Source organism: Danio aesculapii, chromosome 17, assembly GCF_903798145.1.
Source record: "Danio aesculapii chromosome 17, fDanAes4.1, whole genome shotgun sequence".
Taxonomy (NCBI): Eukaryota; Metazoa; Chordata; class Actinopteri; order Cypriniformes; family Danionidae; genus Danio; species Danio aesculapii.
Genome location: NC_079451.1, coordinates 23579008 through 23601868, shown reverse-complemented (window position 1 = coordinate 23601868; position 22861 = coordinate 23579008). Strand labels below are relative to the sequence as shown.

At 36.1% G+C, this 22861-nt stretch overlaps 1 protein-coding gene across 1 annotated transcript in view; it reads left to right on the top strand.

Moving 5' to 3' along the window:
- prkd1 (protein kinase D1) overlaps positions 1–22861 on the top strand; it is a 90391-nt gene that overhangs the window by 47089 nt on the left and 20441 nt on the right. Inside the window, exons 3-10 of the mRNA XM_056477622.1 lie at positions 4788–4919; positions 4993–5153; positions 7184–7207; positions 12672–12879; positions 16001–16078; positions 18625–18823; positions 20902–21025; positions 22716–22793. Coding sequence (XP_056333597.1) covers positions 4788–4919; positions 4993–5153; positions 7184–7207; positions 12672–12879; positions 16001–16078; positions 18625–18823; positions 20902–21025; positions 22716–22793 — 1004 coding nt within the window. The remainder of the gene's footprint in view (positions 1–4787; positions 4920–4992; positions 5154–7183; positions 7208–12671; positions 12880–16000; positions 16079–18624; positions 18824–20901; positions 21026–22715; positions 22794–22861) is intronic.

Below are 22861 nucleotides of genomic sequence, written 5' to 3'. Positions count from 1 at the left end.
CGGTGGTGCAGTGGGTAGCTCGTTCGCCTCACAGCAAGAAGGTCGCTGGTTCGAGCCTCTGCTGGGTCAGTTGGCGTTTCTGTGTAGAGTTTGCATATTCTCCCTGTGTTCGTGTGGGTTTCCTCCGGGTGCTCCGGTTTCCCCCACAGTGCAAAAATATGCAGTATAGGTGAATTGGGTTGGCTAAATTGTCAGTAGTGTATGTGTGTGAATGAGTGTGTATGGATGTTTCCCAGTGATGGGTTGCAGCTGGAAGGGCATCTGCTGCGTAAAAACATATGCTCAATAATTTGGCGGTTCATTCCGCTGTGGCAACCCCAGATTAATAAAGGGACTAAGCTGAAAATAAGATGAATAAATGAATGAATGAAGAAAATTCTGCAATGTATTTATTATATAGAACATAATAGATTTTAATCTTTATAAAACAGCGGTGGCATTATGTAACATTATGTGCTACAATGATACTTTGTACTATACCATTATGTACTACAATGGTCCCGTGAAGTTCTTATATAATATATAATATTTATATATAATATTTTTTAGTGTAGATAGGATGAAGCTGCAGATACACACATCAATATAGCATCATTTTTGTAACACTGTATAACAATAATTAACATTTTTACTGTACTGTGACGGTTGGGATTAGGGTAAGGGTAGGCGGGTAAGTGGTAATAAAATCTAATTCATTGGGTTATTTAATAAATAACATAAATAATACTCAGTACAACTACTGCTTTTACATTACTGTGTAGGTTTTAATAAAATACAATTTATTGGGTAATTTAAAAAATAATATAAATAATACTCAGTACAAAATTATTCATTCATTCTTTTTTTCGGCTTAGTCCCTTTATTAATCTGGGGTCACCACAGCAGAATCAACATCCGTACACACTCATTCACACACACTACGGTCAATTTTAGCATTCCCAAATGTCTTTGAACTTGTGGGGTAAACCGGAGCACCCGGGGGAAACCCACGCAAACATGCAAACTCCACACAGAAATGCCAACTCATCAGTCTCAGCCGAGGCTCAAACCAGCAACCTTCTTGCTGTTTGGTGAATGTGCTACCCACTGCACCACTGCGGCTGTGCTGGTTGGGTTTAGGGTTGCTGTGGGGGTAGGTGTTAATAAAATACAATTCATTGGGTAATTTAATAAACAACATAAATAATACTCAGTAGAACTACTGTTTTGACATTACTGTGACAGTTGGGTTTAGAGTTGGGATCGGGGGTAGACATTAACAAAATACAATAAATTTAATAAATAATATAATTATTCCGTTAGCTTCCGGCCACAACCACATCTGATCTAGCAACAACCCATTTTTATTCAATGTTTGACGTAATCTCAACCGAAACATGAAAAGAGGGTGGGACATAATGTAGCTCCTCCCCTTTAAAAAACAGCCAATAGCATTTTATCACTCTTACTGGCAGAGCTCATCAAATGAAAAGCAAATGAGAAGCGCCTTGAAGGGGGTGGGGCACGTCAGATATTAGAGAACATTTGATTGGTTAAGAAGTATGAGGTGACGTGAAAAAAATCATTGATCCATTTAGGTGGAAGTGACAAACTGCAAGCTTTACATGTTTATTTCACTGTTATATCTTCTAAACGCGAATTTTGTCACTGTTTTGGAGCACACTAGCTTATAGATATCTTAAAAATTAAGAATACTGATACTAACTTTTAATGGGACCTTTAAAGGGTTAAAATGAGTTCTTCAGGATGGTTGCTGAAGAAATCTATGTCAGTCAAAGTGTATAAAAACACTTTATGATGTCTTTTTGATATACTGTGAGTACGTTTATATGGACACCAATAATCAGATTATAATATGATTAAGACAACACTCTGATTAAGAATATACTACTGTATGCAAACAGCGATTTTTGATAAATTAACTGAACAGAAATCGATATAAGACGAGGAGTATGCCGATTTTAGTCGCATTATTGAAGTGCAGTACAGACATGTAAACACCACAATCAAACTATTACCGTTGTGTAGGAATTTTGCAGCATTTTGTGACAGGATAGTCTACACACTATGCTCTGCACCTACTGAGTCAATGAAGGACCACAGACACCTACATTGCCAAAGGCGGATTTTTTTTCCCCCATAAGGCGTGCAGTATCAAATTCCATTTAACTCATTTGTCACGGGGGCATACATGAAATGTTCCTGAATGAAAGTAAAAGTGCCAAACTGCGGTTAAAATCTACAAATAAAAAACGAAACACCCGAAATTACTCGAAACTCCAAAGGAAATGTGTTAAACGCAGTGACGTTAATCAAATTATGTGCTATGACATGTAAAACAGGATCATGAAAGAAACATTCAAAAAGCAACCCATGTAAATTCATCCTTAATAAATGACTTCATTTGTCATCCCTTACTAAAAAATTTGCAAACACCTTAATCATGTTATTGTCTTATTCAGATTGAGGTGAATAATTCGATTACTGATGTCCATGTAAACGTAGTCTTTTATGTCCCATGTTGGACCCATGTGTAACTTTTTGAAATTGGCACACAAGGGTTAAAGCAAAATATCCTGCTGCCATGCAGATTTCTGTCTTTTTTATAAAGCACTCAAAAATGAATCTTCAATTAATTAGTACTTGACCACAGGCCCCTCTAAAGGGACCAGCATCTCTAGCCCATTAACCCTGACAGACACACGGTCTGCCCATCTGATTAGAATTAGGCAAGGCCAGAGAGCCTGCTGCCCAGGCCTTGTGGCACTTCTGTGGAGACGGGCAAAGCGTGCCAGACTGGCCATTGATAGATTGGATTTGGCCCACCCTCTCATCCATCTGCACCCCAAAGATACACATGCCTTGTGGGAGCTCGAAAGAGGACGGATCGTAAAATAAAGATAGAACTCCCTCTGCAACATTTGTTTGCCTTTTTAATCATGACATGTTTACTCAGTGCTGCTGGGATTAAGAGCGAAGCAAATTCCCTCATGAAGTCGAAAGTCCATATAATGCAAACAAAACCGTGCTTATTTATGTGAGTTGTTATGGGAAAACAGGTTTAATTATGATTTTAAGTTGTGAATTGGAAATTAAGCACTCGGGATGATCTATGACTCACTTCACTTGAACAGCCACAATTATGCACAAATAACAGATGTCTGAGAGTTTAAGGTTGTCAAAACTTGACGTCTCTCATCAGGTATTGCGTGTGCTTTAATGAATTTGCCAGGATTTACGTTGATGTTATTTTTTTAGCAGATGCAGATTTACCAAACAACTTCAAATAAAGTGCACAAATCATGTTAATTGCAAGTATCAGGACGGTTAGAGGAGAATAATAAAAAGAGATCAAAGCTGAGGTAATTTGATCAGTTTTAATTTTGTAATTGTTATGCGTAATTGTGGTTGTTACAGTGAAGTGAGTCATAGATCAGCAGATTTATGCAGTTAATGAGAATGCCTGAAACTACCATGTATTTAGAGACAAAAGACTTCTGAATTTCGTTTGGTTGAATGTCAAACAGCTAAATAAAATATTTCAAATGATTGAATTTTGGGGTATATGAGATGCAGTTAGGGTTTAAGTGACTCATTGCTTAAATTTGTCTTAAAATTTCCCTCTCAAGTCCTTTTTTCTGCAGTTCTATTTACACAAATGGTTTTTCTTCATAATTGTATTTTTTAATATAATATTATAGTGATATTGTGCTTCTGGGCAAGACACAGGGTCATTCCTATTATTCAGTACAGTTTAAATGGTATGTTTTAAAAATGATAATGCTTGTGTTATAATTTAAGGGCAGATTTCTGTGAAAGTGTACAGCACAGAAACACACTGTGGTCAAGCTCAGACACTTTATTAATTATAGCTGGACGATTTGCTTATTAGCTGGGTGCTTTAAAGGGTGGAAATAAAAAGCTAAAATTGGAGTATCCTTAAATGAGGGTGTCACCTAATTTAATCTGAAGATTTTTTTATTATTTATTTTTATGTTTTACAAAACATTCCAACCATTGTTTGACTCTTTCAAATGTAACGTATTTTTAAGCTGAAATAAAAATTTGCCCACTTTATTTTAAGGTACAATTCTCGCTATTAATCAACCATTAAACTTTTAGCTCAATAAACTACTAATTTGCTGCTTATTAAGTGTATATAAGGCCGTAGTTAAGTTTTAGGTATTGGGTATTTGGGGGTATTTGGGATGTAGAATGTTGTCATGCAGGAAATGTACCTTATAAGCACTAATCAACAGCCAATACCTTAATAATAGGCAGGTAAAGAGCCACATGTTAATGAGAATTACTACTTAAAATAAAGTGTTGCCTATTTGTCGTTTTAAACCTTTAACTGCCCCATCATGAAACAAAAGCTTTGGATCGCATTTCTTAACTCCTAATGCGCTAGTTAACACAATCATTGCATTTTTTTTCAACACATCCCATAATTTCTAAAATATCAGCCTCTACCAAATGTTGATATGTTGGTTTATGGTAAAAGTACTTAAATTATTACAAATACTATGAAAATCAGAAAATATGAAGTGTAAGACTTAAAATATATTCAAAATAATCTATTTTTGAATACTAAATCATCTTTATTTTTTGAAGTATGCCATAAAATATTTCAGATTCTCATTTAACATGTTTTCTTGTCTTTTTTATTTACAATAATACCAAAATCAAGTGTAGTAGTGCAACAGGATTATGTTTGTCTACTGGAAGTTACTTTGGATCAAAATACAGAATGAAGTTCAGATTCGCTTGTTGTTTGACCCCCTCAGCCTCAGCTACAGTGGAGGATTTTCAGATCCGACCTCACGCTCTGTTCGTCCACTCATATCGAGCTCCAGCATTCTGCGATCACTGTGGAGAGATGCTGTGGGGTTTAGTGAGGCAGGGGCTCAAGTGTGAAGGTAAATACTGTACTCTCTGTTAAACTTCCATTAGCTTTATGCGAGATTCAATAACTGACTGTCTTTGTGTCAGGCTGCGGGCTGAACTACCACAAACGCTGTGCCTTTAAAATCCCCAACAACTGCAGTGGCATCCGAAAACGACGACTCTCCAACGTGTCCCTCACGGGCCTGACCAACACTCGCTCTGTGTCTGCTGAACCATCCCCCAGCACCTCTGATGAAGCACTGCTAGTGAGTTTGACAAAATCACATCCTCCCCTTCACTGTCACTACACAGTATTGAAATATGAGTGATCAGGGGCAGATTCTCAAAATTATTTTCTAACTTGCGGAGGAAATAAATATAAATCTTTTATATTCCTCAAAAATCTTTTTAGGAATTTTCTCATCTTTATTTCCCCCCCTGAGATTGTTCTTAAAGGGATAGTTCACCCAAACCTAAAAATTCTGTTATCATTTACTCATCCTCAGACTTGTTTGAGTGTTTTTCTTCTTTTAAACACAAAACAAGATATTCTAAAGCAGTGTTTCCCAACCCTGTTCCTGGAGGCACACCAACAGTTCATGTTTTGGATGTCTCCCTCATCTGACCCATTAACTTCAGGTTTTGGAGTCTCTTCTAATGCAGAGTTTCCCAACCCTGTTCCTGAAGGCATGCCAACAGTACACATTTTCATCCTCTCCCTAATCAAACACACCTGAAACAACTCATCAGAACATTAGAAGAGACTCCAAAACCTGAAGTTAATGGGTCAGATGAGGGAGACATCCAAAACACGAACTGTTGGTGTGCCTCCAGGAACAGGGTTGGGAAACACTGTTCTAAAGAATGGCAGAGATCAGCAGCCAGCGACCTCCATAGAGGGAACAAAAACTGCTATGGAAGTCAATGGCTGTTGCTTTCCAACATTCCTCAAAATATCTTCTTTTGTATTTCACAGAAGAAAGAAACTCAAACAGGTTGGGAACAAGTGGAGAGTGAGTAAATGAAAACAGAATTTTCATTTTTTGACAAACGATCCCTTTAAGACAAAAGAAATGAGAAAAAACTAAATTTTTGAAAATAATGATCTTAAAAATTTGACCTTCAAAAGTTAAGATAACTTGCCCAAAAGGGAAGATTTCTAATTAAATTAGTGTGTTTTTTTTTCAATTATTCATCTTTACAAATTTTACAAAAAACGTGTAACTACGAAAATATTTGACTTATTTAAACATACTAGCATACTAGGATTCTTTTATTATTGAGTTCTAGATGGAAATACTACAGGCTGTAAAAAAAGAACGTCATTTTCAAAGATTTTCTTGTGGCTTCAGGAGCGAACTGTTAAATTGTTCACAAAAATTTGTTCAAAAATCAAATGAATCACACTTTATATTTAGCTTATACTTTTAACTTTTAAAGAGAAATGTTTTATCAACAAATAATGTTAAAACTAAAACTCTATATTGCTTCCTTGCAGGTAAATTCTTTTGAGGATTGATGTTTTTAAAGGAGCACTTCTCACACACTTTACATAAAAAACTGTGACACAATTAAAATATACTGGTCATGAATTTGTTTCATTTTATTTGTAAGAAAAAACGTTCCTAAAGATGATCTTAAAGAACAAATCTGAGATGTTAATATTTTTTAGGAATCCCACTTAATGGTATAGTTTACAACAAAATGATCAATTCTGTCATCTTTTACTCTTCCACTTGTTCAAGAGCTGTTTGAGATTCTTTTACTTTTACATTTAGTCATTTAGAAGACGCTTTTGTGCAAAACTGAGGAGGCATTCAGCCATTTAACAAGCAGAAGCAATACAAATTAGGATATTCTCAAGAATGATGGAAAAATCATCCATTGACTAATTTAGTATTTTTGTTTCTCTGGATGTCAATGGCTCATTCTTCAGAATATCTTGTTTTATGTTTACGAATAGACAGAAATGCATAAAAGTTAGGAACCACTTGGGTGTGAGTATATGACAAGAAAAATGTGATTTTTTATCTTTAATAAAATTCTGACAAACTTTTCAGAATTGATCCCATTCTCTTATTCTTGTTTCTTAAGAAGGATTTAGTGATTTCAGCCCCAGATGAATTTTATAAACACAGCAGGAACATGACCCTAATAATGTCCAATGTTACAGACTCTCCAATGTTTGTTCACCCTTTGTTTACTGCTGCATGCATGTTGTGTTTATTATTAACACTACTGATTCTCTGTTTGTCTTTCTCTACCTCTCCTCACTCATCCTTTCATTCCTGCACAGTCTCCTGTCAGTCCTAGCATGGAGGTAGGCACTAACTAATTCAGCTTTAACTAACCACTTTGTGATATTTTGTGTGCCATACACCCCCGGTTGTATGCAATATGAAAATGTTTGATAAAAAGTTTACAAAGAAACATTTCTACTAGAAAGGGTTCATTCAAACAGGGTTCATTCAAAAAGTATTGAACACGTCATGTTTTGTAGGGGGGGGCATAATATTTCTAAAGAAGCTGTTGACATGGGATTGAACCAGATTTTGGTAAAAACCCAAACAATACAAACATAAAAATATAACAAAACAAAAAAATCCGAAAATTTTGTTATGTGTAATAACAAAGGAACGAGACAAGGAGAAAGTACTGAACCACTGAAATGTATTTAATACTTTATATAAAAGATGCAGCTTAAAGACGCGTCTCATATAGAGAATGAAGTCATGAATGGTAAGATTTGATTTGGATTCAAGTCTTGGCTCTGATTGGCTCTTCTGAATCACTGTCTTGCTGAAATGTCCACTCTTGTTTCATCTTGATCCTCCTGGTAATGTAGATGTTGGACTGAAGCAGCTAATATTAATATACAATGATGAAAGGCAGAGGGTTTCTGAAGACCTACTGAGAGATTTCAGCCTCTGTCTGGGCTTTCACTGCCTTTTTACATCCCCCTTTCTTCATGTGTTCAATACTTTTTTCATGTGTTTAATAACTTAATTTGTAAACTAATTAATACTGTTTTCTTTTACTTTGCAAACTTATTTCCCCCACTGTATATTTACAATTAATTACCCTACAAGTTAAAATCCACCATCAAAATATGAGGAACATGATACAAGAGGAAAACACTAAACTAAAGGCATAGTGCGCCTGAAAAAAGAAAATTCTGTCATAGTTCACACACCCTTCACTTGTTTAAAACCTATTGAGTTTCTTTCTTCTGTTGAACACAAAAAAACATATAAAATGCTGGTTGCTGGAACTCATTGACTGCACAGTATTTTTGTCTTATTATGGAAGTCGATGGGTACCAGAAACCAGCATTCTTCTATATATATATATATATATATATATATATATATATATATATATATATATATATATATATATATATATATATATATATATATATATTTTTTTTTTTTTTTTGTCTTTAAGAACAGAATAAAGAAAGAATAAAGATTTAATACCACACGCTGAGAGTAAATGATGAGGTCATTTTCATTTTGGGGAGAACTGGAAAAATGATACAGTTCATGATGGAATTTGGATTTTATTTTAGATTTTATACATTGAAAAACTAGTTTTACAGCACAATCGCAATTATTAATTTGTAGTGCAACCAAAATTGCCAGCAATACTGTAAAATTTACAGCAATTTTGACAGTGTAGAATGTATATGGAGATTTTTCAGATTCATTGTTGAAATTTCAAGAATGGTTAACTTGTGTCAAGGCAACTTTCTTATTTTTAGGTCATTTTATAGCTGATAAACTGCTAAATAATTAGGTTAGAGAGCATACTGATGCTATGGTTTGAATTTTTTTCATCAGACGGGTCAGCTGTTATGAAGCGCGAGTAGCAGGAAGCAGATTTTTAAACAGCAAATTTTACGTAAATCAAATAAAATGTCATACAGTATATCACTGAAAATGGGAGAATAACAGATTTAATTTGTTAAAATGGCACATAATCAGGACCATTATGCTTCAGATGTATTGCAGTTTTAAATATAAACTTTTTAAAATTGGATTTCTAAAAAAAAATAGATGATTTTTAGAGTCTGAGATGAAGCAAATCTTTGACATGGCTTAACTCAGTCAACAATAACAATATCAAGGTCATTTTCTCACGTGATATTCTTTACATTGTGTAGAATGATTTTATGCCAAAACCAGCACATCACAAAAAAGACTTTATCTGGCTTTTTTTACAGAGAGAGTCACACATATACACAAAGGATTTAACTTTAGCTGAAACATTCTGCAGAGGAACAGTTTGCCCTTTCCCCCGTTTCTTTAAGCCAGATGTACATTTCTTTTCTCCGAGAGGGTAAAGCATTTTAACCTGACACCAGAAATGTTGTGGTACACATGTAGAGTTTGTTTGAAGAAAACTGTTAATCGGCTGTTGACGGCAGAATCAAACATCTGTTAACCGCTCTCTAATCTGTTCTCTACACCTAAGACAGGTTACAGCAAATGAAGCGCATCTGTACTTTAGCTGAATTGAGCTGGAAGTTTACCGTACCTCCGATCTACTTAGGGCCCTTTGGTGAAGTGTACAACACGGCAACAGGAAGCTATTGATCATTTTCTTTCTTTAGAGCACATTGAATAGTTGATTATGCGCACCTGCGTGATGTCAGATCTATTCACAACAGGTGGTAAGACATCTGCATCTTTGCCAATCAGCAGCACATTAAAGATCAGCTTGATGAGAAAGTTGTTGTTCTGAGTTGATGCAAATTCATCAAAGCTCAGCGTATACAACAATCTCCCTCAGCATGACCCTCGTAGAGCCCTCGTGTTTTTGTTCACTTAATCGAGAGCAGTGTGCCGCTGACTCGACTTGGGTTAATACCTGTGAACTCGTGTCACAAATGAATCCTTCTGATTTGCTTTTGAAAAATGCTCCTTTTGCATTTACCAGCTAAAAAGGCACAGCTCGCTGATTTGATCTGAAAGTGTTTGTTAAATTACGCCAAACTAGTTGGTGTTTTTTTAGTGTGATCTGGATACTTTAGGTTTTATTAATAGTTTGTTTTTTATGTATTTATATTTTGCATTTTCATTTTAAGTTTAGTTAAAGTTATTTTATTGCGTTTAATTTTGTCATTTTTTATTATTTTGTAAGTGTAAGTTCTGCAATTAAATAATCTGTTTTAATAATGAGCTTTTTAGCAAAAACAAATGTGTGACCCTGGATCACAAAACCTGCCTTATGTTGCACAGGTAAAAGGTGTGTCCCAAATCACATACTTATGCACTATTCTATTCTTATGCACTATTTTGTAGTATAAATAGTGTACATTCGTAGTATCCGTGACGTCACCCATGGGTTTCTGAAGAACGCAAAAGAAGTATCAGTAGGTGTGGCTAACCGTCGCCATTTTGTTCGTGCGTCATCGCAGCGACCGGGGAAATACCAAACAAGGGCAAAGAGGCGGAGCGTGAGCTACAGACGCCTGCTAGTATTTTGCTTAGACAGGCTTTTCTTTTGGAGAAATGCTTAATACTTTATTACCTGCGACTCGTTTGTGTTCTGACCACATTTGCTTGGTTGTACACTATATCAATAAAGTATTTAGACTTTTAAAAACACTGATGTAACACATTGAGCCACTAAGCATTGTACTTATGATGTTTTTTTCTGCAGGTGGAAAGTGCAAATTACTTCCAAATACTTTAAATATAGTCTGTGTTAGTAAATGCAAGGCTATTTCAGCCTGATCTCATGAGAAAACCTAAGTATTTTACGTTTTGACAGTTTAGTGGCTAATTCGTACGAATTCGTACAAGTTCAGTCGTACGAAATTGTGCGATTTTAAAAAGGAGGCGTGGCACCTAACCCCACCCCTAAACCCAACCGTCATTGGCGGATAAGCAAATTGTACTAAATTGTACAAATTAGATCGTACGAATTAGCCACTAAATCAAAAAGTTACGAATTGCCGTGAGATTGTGTTGGCTATTTATGAAATCCAGGCATAACACTGTACCACAACGTTTCAGATGACTGTTCTGTAGCCTACAGCTAATCAATCTGTCAGATTCTGGAGTACATTATAGTTCTAAAGAATAATATAAAAAATGATAAATTATCCTAAATAAAACAAATACATATATAGAGATGGTATATAAGAATATAATTTCACTCACCTGGGAAATGGAGGCCATGTGAATGGTTTGTAAGCACAGTTAAGTGCACACAGTATGCTTTCATCTGATAATTGTAAGAGATAATTCAAAAAAATTGATTGATTGATTGACTGATTGATTGACAAAAACCAAAAAAAAAGGATGTATATGCCGAGCCGGAATCAGCTGAGGTGAAGTGACGGCGATCAGCGAGACTTAATATAACTTAATATAAACGAAACGGATGAGTAATAAATAAAATTCAACCCCCCTCACAGTTGTCATGAAGGGTAATATTAGCTATACAAACCAAAATCGTTCCTTGTACCTGGCTGTGAACACCTTTTTTCTGCTATAAAGTTGGCCATTTTAACAGTGGGGTCTATAGAAATTTGCTCTATTATGGAGCCAGGACTAGCGGAATTTGGATGAATTGCAGTTTCAGTTACTTCCGTATTTCCGCTTCCGGGAGGTTGCTGCTAGATTTACACTGAAAATTAAAAAAATAATAAGTGCACTTTAAATGCCCGTATAATGCACTTATTCAACGTTAAAAGGAATGTTGAATGTTGGGACACTTTACACACTAAACGGCCGCTGCTTTGCTCACACATAGTCAAGACCTCGGTTTAACATCTCATCCGATGGTGCTCACTGACAGTATAGTGTCCCCATCACTTTACTGGAGCATTAGGACTCACACAGACCAAAGGTTGAGCGTCCCCTGCTGGCCTCACTAAAGCAGGTCGCACACCGGAAGCGCCGCTCGGCGCTGCGACACGGCACGCACATGACAGTTAAAAGTATCACACACCAGACGCGGACATTAGCATGATATTTAACATGAAAGTAATCAGATGGCGCTTTGTGGCGCGGCCGAGAAATGAACAGTGTCCCGAGTTGTGGCTGGGCGTTGCAGACAGCCACCGACTTGCGGCGCTGGTGTGTGTACCCTGATAGAAACCTATGTTTAGAATTCTGAAATGTATGCCGCTGCGTATCGCTACGTGGCACGCCGCCGAGTGATTCTTATGGTGTGCAACCTGCTTAACACCACTTCCAACAGCAACTTAGTTTTCACATGTGGTATCCCATCCAGGTACTGACCAGGCTCAGCCCTGCTTAGCTTCAGTAAGTAACCGGTCTAGGGCTGCAGGGTGATATGGCTGAGTCCATATTTTCTATAGTAATGTGCATTGCTAAGCACTTTTACAGGCAACAACGTTATAGGTGATTTTTTGATTATTATTATTTAACCCTCATATTCCAGATATTTGAATAGTTGTGGCAAATGTTGTTCGATCTTAAAGTATAAATCAATGAAAATCTTATTTATTCAGCTTTCAGATGAGATAATTCATTAATTAATCTATATTTTAAAAATATGACACTTTTATGACTTGTTTTGCTGTCCAGCGTCATATATGAAACCTTAAACAAAACAATAACAATCATAAAACAAAACAAAATGTAGGAGGTTGTGCATAAATTCACCAATGTAAATGTGACAGTTAACCAGGTTAAACAAAGTTAAACATGTGACGTATACACAAAGGTCTTCGTTTTGTGGGGATAATTAAAAAAAGTCTATATCAGATGATGTACATAACAATGTTCTACATTATTCATCCACAGCAAAAAACACCATCAGACATCTTTCCAGGAAGAGGCCGCTCCAATTCTCAGTCCTATATAGGTCGACCGATAGAGCTGGACAAGATCCTGCTGTCTAAAGTAAAGGTGCCACACACATTTGTCATCCATTCCTACACGCGACCCACTGTTTGCCAGCACTGCAAGAAGCTCCTCAAGGGCCTGTTCCGCCAGGGACTGCAGTGCAAAGGTAGGATCCGCAATATCTCAAGCTTTAGTTAGAAAACAATCATGTTGAAACTTTTATGTCTCATTGTCACAGTAATTCTTTTGATTATTGCTTCGCATAATAATGTGCCTCGTCTAAATCCCTTCTGATTCGATGTTCCTGTGTAATTCTAATTCTCTGTAATAAAAATGATATGAACTCATCTAAGCCTCCATTGGAGAATAATCATACATTTTCGTGACTCATTACTTTCCTGTTTATATGAAATATCCATGAAACTAATTATACAAAGTACACAAATGTGTTTTAGGTAATATTCACTGCAATATCTCCAGAAGATTATTTTCCCATTATGTGATCGGTGTGTTGTTTTAGAATAAAGCTCAGTAGGGCTGTTTTCCAAATACAAAACTAATATGCTAAACACTGAATGTGCAGAATATGACTGAATACAGCCTACCATTAATGAACAGATGATCAAACTATAATATGAAACAGACTATACAAATATTGGGTGAATTTGGAACAGATTCTCTAAAAATACTTTTTAAAAAAAAAATTTGATAAAATATAGACTTTTTTTTATGGTGAAAGCCACTTTAATGTCTGTTTGTTTTATTTTGTTTTAAATTTGTTTTTGAAGCATACTATAGTAAATTACTTTAATTAATATGTCGTGGTAAATTTGTAGTTGCTATGGTAATACAAGAACTTTAGTAATATACATAATTTACCCAACTGTAGTTTTCTACACTAAAAGGTTGTTGCTGCTTTTTCAGACTTAATTAAAATGAGCTGCATCAACACAATTCTTGAGTTTTTTTAGGGGACAACTTAATTGATCACAGTTTACTGTAGTAAAATACACTACAGTATTTATTGCGGTTTCTCAGTTCACTATAGATAATATTACAGTATGCTGTAGCATTCATTAACAAAGTGTTGGAAATACTATAACATATATACTCACTGGCCACTTTATTGGGTACACCTTACTAGTAACGAGTTGGACCCCCTTTTGCTTTCAGAACTGACTTAATCCTTCGTGGCATAGAATCAACAAGGTTCTGGAAATATTCCTCAGAGATTTTGGTCCATATTGACATGATAGCATCACAGAGTTGCTGCAGAGTTGTTGGCAGCACATCCATAATGCGAATTTCCCGTTCCATCACATCCCAAAGGTGCTCTATTGGATTGAGATCTGGTTACTGTTGAGGCCATTTGAGTACAGTGAACTCTACAGTAAATGTTCAAGAAACCAGTCTGAGATGATTCATGCTTTATGACATGGCTCATTATCCTGCTGAAAGTACCCATCAGAAGATGGGTACACTGTGGTCATAAGGGGTTGAACATGGTCAGCAACAATACTCAGGTAGGCTGTGGCGTTTACACAATGCTCAATTGGTATTAATGGGCCCAAAGTGTGTCAAGAAAATATCCCCCACACCATTACACCACCAACAGCCTGAACCGTTGATACAAGGCAGGATGGATCCATGCTTTCATGTTGTTGATGCCAAATTCTGACCCTACCATCCGAATGTTGCAGCAGAAATCGGGACTCATCAGACCAGGCAACGTTTTTCCAATCTTCTATTGTCCAATTTTGGTGAGCCTGTGGGAATTGTAGCCTCAGTTTCCTGTTCTTAGCTGACAGGAGTGGCATTCGGTGTGGTCTTCTGCTGCTGTAGCCCATCTGCCTCAAGGTTGAACGTGTTGTGTGTTCAGAGCCCTTCTGCATACCTCAGTTGTAACGAGTGGTTATTTGTGTTACTGTTGCCTTTCTATCAGCTGGAACCAGTCTAGCCATTCTTCTCTGACCTCTGGCATCAACAAGGCATTTGTGCCAACAGAACTGCTGCTCACTGGATATTTTCTCTTTTTTGGACCATTCTCTGTAAACTCTAGAGATGGTTGTGCATGAAAATCCCAGTAGATCAGCAGTTTCTGAAATTCTCAGACCAGCACGTCTGGCACCAACAACTATGCCACATTCAAAGTCACTTAAATCACCTTTCTTTCCCATTCTGATGCTCGGTTTGAACTGCAGCAGATCATCTTGACCAAGAGTTGCTGTCATGTGATTGGCTGATTAGAAATTTGCGCTAACAAGCAGTTGGACAGGTGTACCTAATAAAGTGTCCAATGAGTGAATGTATAGCAAACTTATGGTTCAAAAACACTAATATTTACAAAAAAAGTACTATATTATTTTTATGTGGGGTTTCCCATCTCTTTGCTTTGTTACACCATAATTTGGTTCTCTTGGTTATTTTTTTTGTCCTGATCCATTTTGCATTCACACTGTGATTTTTAATGTGTGAACTTAACAAAGAAAAATGGTTTTAATGATTTAATTTTGCGAAAGAACTTTCCGAACATCTAAAACACACTTACTGCATTGTGCATGCATACGAGTGATGTTATAAAAATGATCAAATGTGTATACAAGTCCACATTTTACAGCAGACTTTGTTTTAATCTAATCAAATTTGGGAAGTGTGTGAACACACCCCAAAATAAATGTTTGTAAACATCTTATTTTATTTAGTTGCTATACTGTGACCCTTTAGCCCACTGTAGATTATTTCTTATTATTTGGTATGATAGTTTTGGTATGGTACATGAATTCGAATACAGTTTTCCACCCATAAATGGAATTAGCCTTCTGCACACTAATACACAAAAGATGCTACAAACAGAGTACGCATAGGTGCTGGTATTTAATGTATTGCTGCTTGCTTTACAGATCCGACATCCCGATAACGCCGCAGCTATCAGTTTAACAAATCGTCGAATTTGTTGATCCATTTTTGTCATCTCAAACAGAGCACACAAATACACAGTGACACAACAGCTGCCTTTACAGTATATATGATGTGTGTTTGTGTAAGAGGAATATACGCCATGTGCCAAGCAGTAAAGAGTGCAGTTGGCTGGGCTGTTACAAACAGCTTTAATGTTCGTGTGTTCAATGTGCGAGGTCTCAGCCTGTCAGCCACCAGCACAACAGGAACTCATATGTTTATGTGCCAGATTGGTAGTAAACTCTCTCCCTCTCTCGCTTCCCCTTTAACTCTTTCTCTCTGTCTCTCTGTCATTCTTCTGCACTCTCTTTTCCCTCACACCGTCTCAGATTGCAAATTCAACTGCCATAAACGATGTGCACCCAAAGTGCCAAACAACTGCCTCGGAGAGGTGTCAAGAAACGGAGGCAAGTCTAACTTTAGCATCTCCATGCGATTCAATGATCAACACTGCACTTTCACCACAAAAACAACAATATTTATCTCACTGAACTGTAACCGCCATGTGAACATCATACTTTATGTGGAAAACATTGTGCTCAGATTAAGAAACAACTGCTTTATGCTTGTAAGAATTGAGCTTGTCTGTTTATTTCATTAATATCAGTTTAAGGGTTAAAAAATGTATTATGTCATCATTTAAATCACTCTCATGTGATTCCAAACCACATAATAAGTTGTGATAGTAACACACTGCAAGTGATTAGTTTACTTTAAAATGCGAGTAAATCTGTTTCCTTAAAACTATAAATACATTTTTGTAGGGATGCTCCGATCAGGATTTTTGCAGCTGGTACCGAGTACCGTTTCCTTGTCACGGTAATCGGCTGAGTAATTCTAATGCTTCAAGCTTTATAATGCATAAAGCACATTTTCCCTCTATGTATGACATTTAGATGGAGATCTCTCCTTACTCCGGACTGCCTCACAGCAACTCGATCGCTCGGTGAGAGAGACAAGGATGTGCACTCGAGATATCTGTACTCTGCTATTCATCTAAGCTAACAAATGTAAAGCTTAGAGCATCACAGTGCCTCTCGCAATCTGTTCTCTTGCTAATTCACACTCATCTCTATGATTTCCGGGGTGTTTTATCTAAATCAAAACAACTGAGATCGGTTCATAAGATTGGCAAGTACCGATCATATTATAAAATGTGATTATCGGTCAATATCGATCTCCAGCCGATCAATCGGAGCATTCCTAGTTTTTAAATAATAATAAAAAAATTAAGTTGTTAAATTAAAATTAACTTAACTGTTCTAAGTTACAATGGGTTTACACATGTTCTTAAAAAGTAACAAATAGCTTTCACTGCGCACTTTTTGACACTTGAATGTACTGTATACTGTAAAAAAGTATTCTTAATGCATGCATAATGCCTTATAAACAACCTTATATGTTGTATATTCTGATAAATAATCAGTTGCACAAGTATTATTAATGCATTACAATGCATGCATACCAGTTAATACTGTATATTTTACTGTATATTGCTTATTTTCAGGATAAAAAACACCAAGTTGCCAAAAATAAAAATAATAATTAGATGCACATAAATGTGTTTCAAAACTTAAATACATCTGATAGAGTGTGTTAAAATGGCACTGACCTTATGATTTGTAGTTTGCTTTTGTATATATAATTGTATGCTACCTTTTCTACATGTTTTCCTGAATATACGTATTAGATTTGGTAAAACCTTCATAAGAAAGCTTTGGTTCTTTGGTGAATAGAATATTGATTTCATTAAAAAATAGTTTGGAAAGACATGACTTTCTTCATTTTGGAGTAAATTAACCTTTCAAGCTAAAATTGACATTATGACTAGGCCCACACGGAATCTGCATGCGCAGAAATCTGCAGATTTAGCCCATCATTTAGTCTATGTATTTACTTGTGTAAATGTGTGTAAATTTATATTTATTCAGTTTTCAAATTTATTTTATTAATATTATTGTGATATAATACCAGTAATATTAAAATGTTGATATGATTTATTTACAATACAGTTAGTAAAGTAATATTTTCTGTCTTTAAGTAGATATATTATATGAGAGACTTACCAAATAAGTGGATCTAATTGTATTTGCATAGTAAAAATTTTGTTGAAAATGTATAATTTTTTATTTCATATATTAAGTTTTTGGGCAGCAGGGTGGGGCAGTGGGTAGCACAATCGCCTCACAGAAAGAAGGTCGCTGGTTTGAGCCCCAGCTGGGTCATTTGGCATTTCTGTGTGGAGTTTGCTTGTTCTCTTCGCGTTCGCGTGGGTTTCCTCCGGGTGCTCCAGTTTCCCCCACAAGTCCAAAAACATGTGGTATAGGTAAATTGGGTAAGCTAAAATGTCCTTAGTGTATGTGTGAATGAGTGTGTATGGATGTTTCCCGGTGATGGGTTGCAGCTGGAAGGGCATCTGCTGCATAAAACATATGCTTGATAAGTTGGAGTTTCATTCTGCTGTGGCAACCCCAGATTAATAAAGGGAATAAGCTTAAAAGAAAATGAATGAATATAAAGTTTTTAGTTATGATACTTCTAAAATCATTCCGCATAAATCCGCAGATTTTTTACAAAATTCTCAGCAGAAATAGCAAAAAATGTCCGCAGATTCTGTCTGGCCTTAATTATAAGTCATTTGTGTTATTAGTTATAATATCAGAGCGACACAAAAGTATTTTTGTACATTTACAGTAAGCATAAAATCTCTTGCAAAAGCTAAAGAACAAAATGATATAACTGTAATGAGTTCTCTATTATACGATTGCCTGTTTCTATTATAATATATTAGAATAAAACATTATTACTGTACTTTTCTGTATGGAAATTTGAAACTGCCCATTTTCAAGTTCTAGGGTTAATGGTGTTAAACTGACAGCTTTTTTTTTCATTAAATATATCACATCACATGACTCACTTTATCTTCCTGTTCTCTTCTCACGGTGGCTCACAGACCTGTTGAGTCCAGGTGCTGAATCAGATGTGGTCATGGAGGAGGGCTGTGATGACCATGATGGAGACAGACACAGTCCGCTTATCGATGACATGGAAGAGTCACTGGTGGGGGATTCTGCTGCTCTTTTGGAAGCTGGACATGGTGAGCTTGGAGATTTCCAAGACCTAGACCCGGATGAGTCCAACAGGATCATCAGGTAGATCCTCTGCACTTCTACAAGCAAACAAAACCAACATCACAAACAGTTTCAGTTATTTGACAATATCACTCACTTGTCTTAAGTCAATGACTGTGTGTTGTAGATTAAAGTACTGGACGCAAAATAAAGAAACACTGACTTGAAATGACTGCAAATATAATCAAAGTCAAAACTATTAGCCCTCTGGTGCAAATTATATTCTTTAAAACAATGATCAAGTGCTCAAGACTCTTTTCAGTAACACATTTTAAGCATAATAGTTTTAATAACTCATTTCTTTAGTTTTTACTATGATGACAAGATATTAATATTCTGCTTAAATGTCTATTTAAAGGCCTAACATAGGTTATTAGGCTTGCCAAGTTGATTAGACCAGTGTTTCTCAACCACGTTCTTGGAGGACCACCATCTCTGCACATTTTTCAGGGCTGTGTCTGAAATCGCATACTTCCATACTACATAGTATGCTAAAAACAGTATGTGAGCAGAGTTGTATGTGCGAATTAATAGAATTCAAAAAACAGTATGCGAGAAGTACCCGGATGATCTACTACTTCCGGCGAAATTCTAAAGTGCGCATCCGATGCTCGCTACGCTATCCCATGATACACAGCGAGAGAATTCATAAATGGGAGTGAAGTGACACAACTGACATGGGTAGGTCACGTGACCATGCCAAAATGGTGGCTGCAGTACTTCCGAGTTCATCATACTACTCACATTCAGACTGTATAGAACAGAGATGTCCAAACTCGGTCCTGGAGGGCCAATGTCCTGCAAAGTTTAGTTTCAACCCCAATTAAACACACCTGGGCTAGCTAAACAAGCTCTTACCAGGCTTTCTAGAAACATCCTTGCAGATGTGTTGTGGCAAGTTGGAGCTAAAATCTGCAGGACACCTGCCCTTTAGGACCGAGTTTAGACACCCCTGGTATAGAACATACTTTTCTAATGATTGATTAGTAACTTCAAATTCAAACGCAGTACTTACTGAGTAATAGGCGATTTCGGATGCAGCCCATGTCTTCTTAACCAAACACACCTGATTCAGATCATCAGCTCATTAGTAGAGACTGAAATATCTGTGATAGGTGTAAAAGACAAAGGAGACATCCAAAACATGCAGTGTTGGTGGTCCTCCATGAATGTGGTTGAGAAACACTGACTTAGACAAATCCTTGTTAGGAAGCTTTTAATATATTAACCTTAATATTGTTTTAAAATGTTGTAAAAATGATTTTATTCCAGTCAAACTAAAACTTTTTGTTCTGTGAAGGAATGTTTAAAAAGAAAAACATTTCCAATAACATTGCCTTTAACTGTAAACAAAAAAATTTCCAAAAAGGTCAGTACAGTTTTTAAAAACATTTGAAAACAATAAAACATTTTATGGCTGATTTAATCAACATAAACAAAACGGGAATATTGTGAAATATCATTACAATTTTAAATAAATAAAATAATAATTTTATATTTATTATTATTATTATTATTATTATTATAACAACGTAGAATTTTTTTTAGCATTATTACTTCACATGTCTCATGGTCCTTCGCAAATCATAATCAAAATATTGAAAACAGTTCAGTGCTGATTAATACATTTTTTCATGATGCCCGACGAGTAGAAAAACCCCCATGTTATTTATATTATTTATATAAATTTATATTTATATTTATTTATATTATTACATGTTGATGTTACAAAAATGTTTATAACATAATTGTATATCAAATTGTCTACACTGTCATTGGTCAATATCATGCATGCCTGCTGAATAAAAGCATTAGTTTCTTTTTAAAACTGTCACTGACTCTAAAAATGAAAGTATAATGATGCATGCCACACATCAAGAACAAATATATTCCCAAACAGGAACAAAATATAACAACAAACATTAAAACGTTGCCTTAGTGCGTTCTTATTTGCCACAATTTAAGTTGCATATTGTTTTGCTGTTGTTTGTCTTTTTGAGTTAAAGCTGAATTTAAATAGCAGCTAAACACCGAAATGCCTATGAAACAGTCTAACTGACATTTGCTAGAAGGTTCTGACATGTCACCATGTTTGTAAGCCCTTCCACCAGCAACAACATCCCACTTATGCGGGTGGTTCAGTCTGTCAAACACACCAAGAGGAAAAGCAGCAATGTTATGAAAGAAGGCTGGCTTGTGCATTTCACCAGCAAAGACACACTGGTAAGTGCTCTACGTTTCCAATATAAACCTTATGAATGTCTCCAATGCTATTGTTTGGGGTATATTCAGTGTAATTGTGTTTTCATTGTGATAACGAATGTGTGTTGGATTTGTGTTTATATTACTTGGTCAAAAAAATGTATACAATTATTAAGTTAGTCAGGTAGCTTCAGTGAATATGTGGTTGAGCCAGATGACAACACTTTTACCATTGAAAAAAAAAATAGTTGAGATAGTCTTAGTTGCTTTGGCACATTTGGTCCACTTTCTAGAACTTTCTTAAAGTCCGCATGAACTGGAAGTTACGACCATTTTTTTTAACGTATTGTGATGCAGTTCCTGGAGAAAAGAGAATATTAAATTCAACACAGGCTCATTCTGAAAACGTAGCCCTATATACATTTCTGGAGATCGCGAATTATGTAGCCAGAAGTACGTATGGCTGCATTTCATCTTGAAAATGAATGCTACATGGCTGTATGATGCAGTTCATTTTCGCGCTTACCAGCTGACCGCTTACCTCCATGTGGACGGCTTACCAGCTGTTATCAGTTTGTCCGGTAGCTCGCCATGTACGTTGGCGGACATGAGACTCAGAGTGGAGTTGACCACGACGACAGGGTCTAAGTCTGGCGAAGAACGGTTCCAGAAAGCGGGTAAAACAAAAACAGAAACCAAAAACTAAAACAAACAAGTAAATAACAGGGTGAGGATGTGGTAAAATCTGAAAACGTGGTAAAAGTCAGGCGAGGGCTTTTCTTTTTCTGAATTGCTTTTTAAAACTGTCGGTTGGGTTTAGGGAAGTGGGTGGGCTGGTCAATTGGTCTTTTGAAAACACTATTGGTTGTGTTTAGTGAAGGAGGAGGGTGGGTCAGTTGATCAGTCAGTCAGTTGACAGCAGCTTTTGCTGGATTTACATGAGAAGAGCAGTGGCACAAATTTAAGATCTGAAAAAGCGTACACAGCGGCCTCTGATGGATTCGTGAAAACAAAAACTGCAAAAAAACGTACCTCCAGAGACGTATTTGTCGCTCTCCAAAAATGTATATAGCAGTTTTAGAATGAGCCTGGGTTGACTAAATGAGAAAACAGTGGGCGTGGCTTGTTTTTTATACTGCGAGCTGATTGGATGTAGTAAAGTAGGCATTTCATTCATCAAGATTGGGATAATGGTTTCGGATGAGTTATTACAACCTAACACACATTTCCTCTTCACCATTTCTGTTTTTTCTCATAACGCTGAAAAAACTGACAGTTGGAGGGGCGTGGTTAAGTATGTTAACCACGCCCAATCCCTCAGACAGACTTAATCTGAGAATTTAACTAAAACAAATAGGAAACATGGCAAAACAATTATTTTTCTTAATGACATCCACAGATAAATTGTTCCCCACAAAACTAGCCATGTGAGCTAACAAAATCAATGTTAGTTTTAATTTCATGTGAACTTTAAGGATACTCTAGCCTTTGTCTTTCTAATTTTGGTTTATAATCTTTTTTATTTCAGTTTTTTTTTTGTTTAAAGAATATTTATGGATTTGAACATACTGTATAACAACTGCAGTTCATGTTGTTAAGGGCTACCAGTACCACGTTATTGAAAAATTTTATAAAAAAAGAATCTTGAATTCTGAAAACCTTATAAAAGATACACAATCGTTGTTATTTTTTTCCTTTTTTTTCACACTAGCGTAAAAGACATTACTGGCGACTTGACAGCAAGTGTATTACCCTGTTCCAGAACGACACCGGCAGCAAATACTATAAGGTAAAGCACAAAGAAATATCTCACTTTTACACTTTCTTCAATAATGTCAGATCCACATGCATGTCTCA